This window comes from Ipomoea nil, unplaced genomic scaffold (genome assembly GCF_001879475.1).
Source record: "Ipomoea nil cultivar Tokyo-kokei standard unplaced genomic scaffold, Asagao_1.1 scaffold3321, whole genome shotgun sequence".
NCBI lineage: Eukaryota > Viridiplantae > Streptophyta > Magnoliopsida > Solanales > Convolvulaceae > Ipomoea > Ipomoea nil.
The window spans coordinates 3,317,384-3,325,919 of NW_017619749.1; the positions used below are offsets into that span (position 1 = coordinate 3,317,384).

Sequence of the window (8,536 nt, forward strand, 5' to 3'; positions counted from 1 at the left end):
AGAAATCTGAATAAAAGTGCGTGGGTTGCAGTCAATCGTCCCCAGGGACTCGGCAAATATATATAGAAACGCCGGGGCACTGACCCTAAACCGTGTCTGAGAACAGAAAAAGCCTAAAGGAGTCGCCTCGACTGAGGGACTCGGCAAGAGAAAGATAGGAAACAAGGGCCCAGACCCTTAGACGTTTCCGTGAAAAAGCCAAAAGGAGTCGCCTCGACTGAGGGACTCGGCAAGTATATATAGAAACGCCGGGGCACTGACCCTAAACCGTTTCTGAGAACAGAAAAAGCCTAAAGGAGTCGCCTCGACTGAGGGACTCGGCAAGAGAAAGATAGGAAACAAGGGCCCAGACCCTTAGACGTTTCCGTGAAAAAGCCAAAAGGAGTCGCCTCGACTGAGGGACTCGGCAAGTATATATAGAAACGCCGGGGCACTGACCCTAAACCGTTTCTGAGAACAGAAAAAGCCTAAAGGAGTCGCCTCGACTGAGGGACTCGGCAAGAGAAAGATAGGAAACAAGGGCCCAGACCCTTAGACGTTTCCGTGAAAAAGCCAAAAGGAGTCGCCTCGACTGAGGGACTCGGCAAGTATATATAGAAACGCCGGGGCACTGACCCTAAACCGTTTCTGAGAACAGAAAAAGCCTAAAGGAGTCGCCTCGACTGAGGGACTCGGCAAGAGAAAGATAGGAAACAAGGGCCCAGACCCTTAGACGTTTCCGTGAAAAAGCCAAAAGGAGTCGCCTCGACTGAGGGACTCGGCAAGTATATATAGAAACGCCGGGGCACTGACCCTAAACCGTTTCTGAGAACAGAAGACTGAGGGACTCGACAAGAGAAAGATAGGAAACAAGGGCCCAGACCCTTAGACGTTTCCGCGAAAAAGCCAAAAGGAGTCGCCTCGACTGAGGGACTCGGCGAGAGAAAGATAGGAAGCAAGGGGCCAGACCCTTAGCCGTTTCCAAGAGAAAAAGCTGAAAGGAGTCGCCTCGACTGAGGGACTCGGCAAGAAAGAGTTGGGAGACAAGAGCCCAGGCCCTTAGTCGTTTCTCGGAGGAAGCATGAAAGAGTCGCCTTGACTGAGGAGCTCGGCGAGGAAAAAGTAAAGTTCAAAGCCTTAGAAGAATGCCAATATTAAAAGAGCCCAAGGGCAAATTCCGTGAAAAGAGATGAAAAGGCTGTTTCTTTATTAAAATACGGCCGTTAAGGAGGCCAGCCCTTACAAAAAGAGGGTCTATTCTAAAAAGACCCTAGTCTACAGTGGAGGGGGTACCGACGGCGACCCCTTCAACTTGCGCCCCCGCCGATGGTCCAGCAAAGGGAGCAGAGGAAGGGTCCTCCGCCTGAGGAAGGGACTCGGGAAGCTCTGGAGGCGTCGCCGCAGGAAGAGTCGCCGGGTCAGTAGGCGCAGTCGGCCCATCAGCGTCCAGCACCGGCTTGAGGCCCCAGCTCTCGGGAGTGAACGAAGGATCGCGGGCCAACAAGGTGGCGTGAATCTCCATCTGCGCCTCGCGGAAGCCGAGGCGGTAATCTCGCTCGCCCAGGTCGAGGAGGAAGTCGTCGCCCTCCGGGGTCGCCAGCCACTCCTTGGCCACCTCTCTCCTTCGAGCTGCCACCGCCGCCTGCACATCCGCCTCGAAGGCCGCCGACTTCTTATAATCTGCGACGGAAGTCGCGGCGATCGTGGCCACTTTACCCTTCTCCTCCTCCCATTGACGGGTGACCCTCAGCAGCTCGGCGTTGTGCACCTCCACCATCTTGAGTTGCTTTGCCTGCTCTTCCAGAAGAGATTCCTCCGTCTGGCGCTGCTTGGCGGTCATGGCCCGCATATCGTTCCTAAAGCCCTGGAACCGATTGCCCAGTTCCATCTGGAGGGCGAGGTCCTGCACACCCAACCGTCAGTCGAACAGAAAAGAAAAGAAATGAGGGTAAACAGAGGGAAAGGCCGAATGAGTGACACTTACGCGATACGACTACCGGAGCAAAGCCTCGATGATGAACCCGTCGCCAAGAGCACGGGTCGACTCCACATCCTTTGGCAAAAGGACATCCTTGCACCACTTGCGAACGGAGGTGTTGCCCATCCAGATTTGGGCGTCTTCGTCCACCTCATGGCACAGCCTGATCCTCTTCGGAGCCGGCCCCTCCGTAGGCTCAGCAGGCCGCTTGGAACTCGGACTCTCAGTAGAGGGAGGAGGCGGCTGCCGACTGGGCGATACCACGGGCGAAGGTGTGAGGTCGACCACGTTGTGGGAAGACGCAGGAGTCGGCCGGACCGCCGGCGATGGCTGAGATGAGGACGCAGCGGCCGGACCTGTGGAACGTTGCGTCAGGCGACGCCTCATCTTTTCCGCCCTGTTTGCCATCTCAGGAGTCGGTTCGATTGCTTCGCCGGAGCTGGAGGTATCGGAGTCGTACGGACCTGTAAAAGAAATACACTCACTTGTGAGTGTTCCCGTGGAAAACAAAAAGCAAGACGAGAAGGAAGAGGAAAGAGACTAGTTGATTGGAAACCCAGGTTGGTGGACCGGGTATGGAAAAGTGAGGGACTAGTTGATGGGGTGAGAACCCCGGCCCAAAGAAAGAGGCCCAGAGAGAATGCATGGGCCGAGTCCAGGACTCGGCCCAGGTCCAAAGAGGGAGGCCCAGTTCAGAGACCGGAAGGACGGCCCAATACCAGGCGGGGACGAGGAGTCGGCCCAAGCCCGACCTAGGAGAGGACTCGGTCCGGAGAGCCGTTGAGGGAGCCTTCAGCACAGTTAAGACAAGGAGCCGTTGAGGCATTAAAGGCCGGGCTCGGTCCGCTAGTTATTAGCCAAAGAGAGCCGTTGGCAGAGTCTGTAACGTCGCCCAACGGCTCGGCGCATTGAATGTACCCTTTAAGTCGGCCATCATGAGCCTTTAAGACGGTAGAGGAGGAGCCACTATAAAAGGGCTCCTCCACCATTGTATGGGACAGATTCCAGAACCCGGAGAGGGAATAGACAAAGTACTATTAAGCATCATATTTTACTACTAAAACTCAAACCCTTTTGTGAAAGGTGTATCCACCAGCTATAGGTTGTGTTGGACCTCCTTGGGCCCGAAAACCCAAAAACCATCAACAGCCACTTTAATAATGTAGGGGGAAAAAAATGCTATAGGTATATAACTCATGGGGAAAAAGTGTCATTTTCCCTAAATTCTTTATATTAGTATTACAAAAAATGGATTGATATTATATATAGTTAACAAGGTGCTATAGGTTTTATTTATTAACTTAAATAAATAAATAAATTATTATTCTTTCCTTTTAAATTAGTATTTTCTACCTTAAATAAATAAATTATTTTGCCTAATTTATATTATATTCTTTAAGCTACAATTTTGACATGATATCTTCGTAGCCCATTTTATTATATTGAGCCTTGGTACACAAGTCCAAATCAAATATATGTATGTACACGCATAAAAATAATCCTAATCTATCTATATAACTATAATTAAAAGTAAAATCCTCCTAGCTAAATTTTTCCCCCAAAATTTAGAGGCATTTATGTAATATCATCCATTATTTATATATAGATATTATTATATGTCATTATATTCAAATCAAATTATAGTAATTTTATATTCATCTCCATTTATATTAGATATATTCCTATTTCCGTGTATTATAGGACTTCAATATATTAGGCATAATCAGACTCAAATCAAATTAAATTATAGTAATTTTATATTCATCTCCATTTACATCCTAATAGTATTCCACTATTCCTATGTTCGTGTATTATAGGACTTCAATATATTAGGCATAATTAGACATGCCTAATAACATTTACTGTGCAGAATATATTATTATATTGGTTAAATTTAATTATGGTGAATATTTAATTTTAATTATGACCATTAACATTCAATATATTAGGCATAATTAGACATGCCTAATTTTAATTGTGGAGATGACAACTCAAAAGAGTGCGGATCGTAAATATATGTGTATTAATTTTTTTTTTTTCATGTTTATATTCACTACCATTATATTTTTAAGATTCATATATATATATATATATATATATATATATATATATATATATATATCAAATTAATACTGTATTTTTTTTCCTGAATAATTTTAGGCTTAGTTTGTTGATGTATCAATAACATTGTTCAATCTCTGTGAATAAGGATTATTCCTTTGTTGTGTAGTACCATACAGAATTTACTATACAATCATGTAAATGAAAATTAAAAGTTTCATATTTAGTTCTTATTAATATACATGCAATTGCATATATTGAAAAAGTAGTATATAAATTTAATAAAGTATATTTTATTGGTAGTTTTATTTTTAAAAAAATGCAATATTTCGCAACTATTTCAGGTAAGCACTTTAGCAAGTTGTTTGTATATTATATTTATTAATTACTGTATTTTTTTTTATTTTGTGAATATATTTCATGCATGAAAATTGAATTGTAGATGTATCATATCCAATTCTTTATCATAATATTCTTTTTTATTTTATTGTGATGAAGATTGTATTTATGAGTTTAGACATGGGATGGATTAACAACTATCATATTCTTTTTAATTTAATTGTGATGAAGATTATACAGATGAGTCATGAGTTTAGACATTGGACAAATTAACATGGATGTTAGTAAAGGATGTGGCAACACCTAACTTGCACAATCAAATGAATGGCTCAGATTAATTAAAAGATTGATCAGATTTAAATTTTACATTAAAATTTCCTAAAATACCCACACACCGTTACTAATTCCGTTAAAATTTTAAGAATTGCCGTTAGTTTACCGTTAACTTACTCATTGATTTCAATAAAAAAAGGTCTTAGGTTCGAACCTCATCCCAATCAAAGTTGGCATAATTAGTACTCTATTTTACTCTTATTAAATTATATAAATAATAATTTAGTAGTTACAACAAAAAATAATACATATGCATTTCTTTAATTTAGAATTATGTGTCCATAATGCCTTTATTCAAAAAAAAAAAATTATTCATTATCAATCAATTAAATAAGAGAAATAATTTTATTAGTTATATTGTCTTTATTTTTCTTCAATATAAAAATTCTTTATATTCAAATTTATTAATTGATTATATTCGCTACATTATCCTTACAATGTCTTTATTCAGTGAAATTTTTTTTATTAATTATCAATAAATTAATTAAAAGAAATATTTTCATTAGTTATATTGTCTTTATTTTTCTCAAATGTAAAAATTTTTACATTCAAATTCATCAATTGATTATATTCACTACATTATCTATTATTTTTTTTGTGCACTATTTTTCTAATTAAATATCAAAGTTATAATACAAAATAATGCTATATATTTATTTACCAAGTATTTTATTAATACCATGAAAAAATTAAAAAAATATAATTAATAAAGTCAACCATATTAACTACTTGAGAGATTTTGTGACAACGAGAGTATTCAAATCACACAACAAATTGAAGTGAGAACTACCTCGCAATGTCCTTGTTTGACAATCAGCAGTTAGCGGTTAACGTTAGCGGATTTGACCATCGAATTTATTTAATTATTAACATTGGGTAGAAAAAATGATCGTCAAATTATTAAATCAAATGAATGGTTCATATTGTTCAGGTTTTATTTTTTTCTTTTAAGATTTTCTAATTTATCCTTAATTATATGATTATCCATTTAACTTTTCCGTTAATTCACCGTTAGTCTAATTCTAATATTAAAGTCTAATATAGAACTATAACTACACCATTAATCTAATTCTAATATTAAAGTCTTAATAGAACTTAACCACAAATCCTAATGTCGGAATCTCCTCAAACAATATTAGTATATATTTAATATTTTATGTCCTAATTTTTATTTGTTCTCCCTTAAGTCCCGTATTTGGTTTCAACGATACCTATACAATTATTTTATTGACAATTATAATCAATCTTGACTATATTATCTTGCATTTGTAAACTTAGAATTACCTATTTAACCCGCACGGGCTTAGCTCAATGGTTTAGTGGGTAGTATTTGGGAGAAGAGACGAAGGTTTGAATTTCGGCGGCGGTAGTGCGGGAATTATGTCCAAAGTGGGCAGATTCCTTGTGCGTATCAGCATTTGGCCTTGTCTGCTGAACCATTGAGTCACCGTGATTTACAACTTCTCACAATGCTCTGTCGGGTCGGAGTGTGGGTGGCCCTTAGGGTTGGGGACTCAACCTTTGGGAGAAGAATTACCTATTTAAATACGCAAATTCAACCTTCAATTATCTATGCATGAACAATTTCAATATAATCCTGTCTTAATATACTTTAAAATACTTATTTAAAAAAAGCATTGGGCATTATCCCAATCGCGCAATGCGCGTAAAAAACTAGTATATATAGATATATAGATGTGTTTGGTAAATTAGCTGTTAGTTAATAGTTGTTTGGTATAATTTATGTTCTCAAAAAACTAATTGAAAAAATTGTTTTGAGCAGTTTTTTTGAATTTTAGCATTTTGGAGTTACAAAAAGCTTATTAACTAAGCACTTATATTGATTTTTTAAACCAAACTAAACAGGTAATAGTGTTCAAATAAGCCAAAATGACTTATAATAAGCTAACTATTTTACCAAACATGACCTTAGTATTTTGGAACAATAAGCTGTTACAAAAATCTAATTAATCAAACACTCATATTAATTGTTTAACCTAGTCAAATAATAAATAATGATTAAATAAATCAAAATTAACTAATAAACTGACTATGTTATAAAATATGGCTTATATGTTTTATATATTTATATGTTCATGAACAATATATTACTCTATATTTACCTGGAAAAATCGTATTTACCTTTCTAACAACGATGGTTATATATTTGATGGGAAATAAATAGAGATGTCTCTTCCCTATCATGAAAGGACTAAGGAAGGAAGAAAATAGTAATGGGAAAGAGAACTCCATACCCCAATAAATTATCAAATTAGAAAGGAAAAGAGAACAAATTTGATGCCTAATTAGTGTGTGGGGTCCGTCGGACTATGAGGCCGCTCTAATAATATATGTACATAATTAAATAAATATAGCTAAAATAATGGGTAATATACTTTTTTTTTGAAAGGATGGGTAATATACTTTGTTTTCCATTTCCAATTATTGTTTCAAAATCTCATGTGCCCAAAATGCCACTAACACTTACGCTTGATCTTCAGCCACACATCATGGCAAGGCATAATCATCATGGCCAAATTAAACCTAGTGGCTAACATGTTCTTTTTTTGGTGGCCAGAGGTGGTTATAACTATTTTCTTTTGGTGGTCGGAGGTGGTTATTCTCAACAGGTTTTACCCACTGTTTTCCTTTTTTTTTTTTTTTTTTATTATTATTATCTTTTTCCCCGTCTCTCTAATATTTGTATTTTTTTCCTTATATATTTTGTCCTTATTCTTCTTTGTTTGGCCGGCGGTGGCTATATTAGACTTAATGAGTTTTTGTTCCCGACTATTGCACGTTTTTAAAGACTTAATTGATATTTGTTCATATATTTTATATCTTAATCTTATATGCTGATTAATAATATATTTACCTGGAAATCATTGTTTATGATCATCCCAATGGTAGCAAAAATGGTGACGAAGAAAGACATGACTGTTTGGATCTCCAAAACCAAAGTATAGGTGATCGCCTGGTTTGCTAGCTTGTACAGCAACTCTATCGCCGGCAAAATCAGCCCGTACAAACCCGCCGCCAAAAGCGTCGTCACGAACCCTATTATATACTCCTTGCTAGATTCTCCGGCGGGGCGGTCGCTACCGGCCCCGAAGGCCAAAACCCCGGCACCCGCGGTCAACAGCACCATCGCGTTGACGGAGTAGGCCGTGAACGTCTGTTTGACGAGGAGAAACGCGAAGCCAGCAGTGAAGGCGAGCTGTGTGGCGATGAGGAGGGAGGTGGTGGAGACCGGAAGTTTGGCCATGCCGTAGGCGTAGAGGAAATTGTCGAGGCCAGTGAGGAGTCCGATAGCAGCCGTGGCGGCGAATATCTTAGGCGTCATGAAGAAGAGCTTTGTCGCCGGGCCCTCGGCTCTGAGGCGGAGAAAGTATGCGACGGCGAGAGGGAGGACGATGATCGGCCAGGCGGCGTTTATCAGCCAGGTAGTAGACATAACAGTACGTTAAAAATTTGGTATACAAATTTTAAAATTTGTAATATTTATGATAATGACTTTTTTTTAATAATTAAATCTTCTCGATGAATAGTCTAAAAGCTCATAATTTTCACAGGAAGAGATATTTTCATACGAGCTAGGACCATACATATAATATATTAATATGGTTCTTGAACTCATAACCTTTCAAATGAAAGTCCAACCTGGATACCATTAGACCACATAGTCTTGGTAAAAAAAAAAATGACTGTTTAATTTTATAAATATTTAAATTTTTACAATTGTAAAATTAATCCATTATTATCAGCCGATCTGTTCTCACTTTTTAAATGAATGCTTGTTCTCAAGTTTGAACAATTTAAACTGTCTTAAAAAGACATCATTATTCA

The 8,536-nt window shown here is 38.6% G+C and overlaps 1 protein-coding gene across 1 annotated transcript; it reads right to left on the minus strand.

Annotated features, from left to right (window-relative positions):
- Window positions 1-7,517: 7,517 nt before the first annotated feature.
- On the minus strand, window positions 7,518-8,132 carry LOC109169719 (purine permease 1-like). The gene has a single exon (XM_019318606.1). The coding sequence runs from the start codon at window positions 8,031-8,033 to the stop codon at window positions 7,539-7,541; it is 495 nt and encodes a 164-aa protein (XP_019174151.1). The 5' UTR covers window positions 8,034-8,132; the 3' UTR covers window positions 7,518-7,538.
- Between the last annotated feature and the right edge of the window lie 404 nt (window positions 8,133-8,536).

What these genes read in the sequence shown, in the direction of transcription:
- LOC109169719 (XM_019318606.1), bottom strand. Translation starts at nt 8,033, where the DNA reads ATGACGCCTAAGATATTCGCCGCCACGGCTGCTATCGGACTCCTCACT.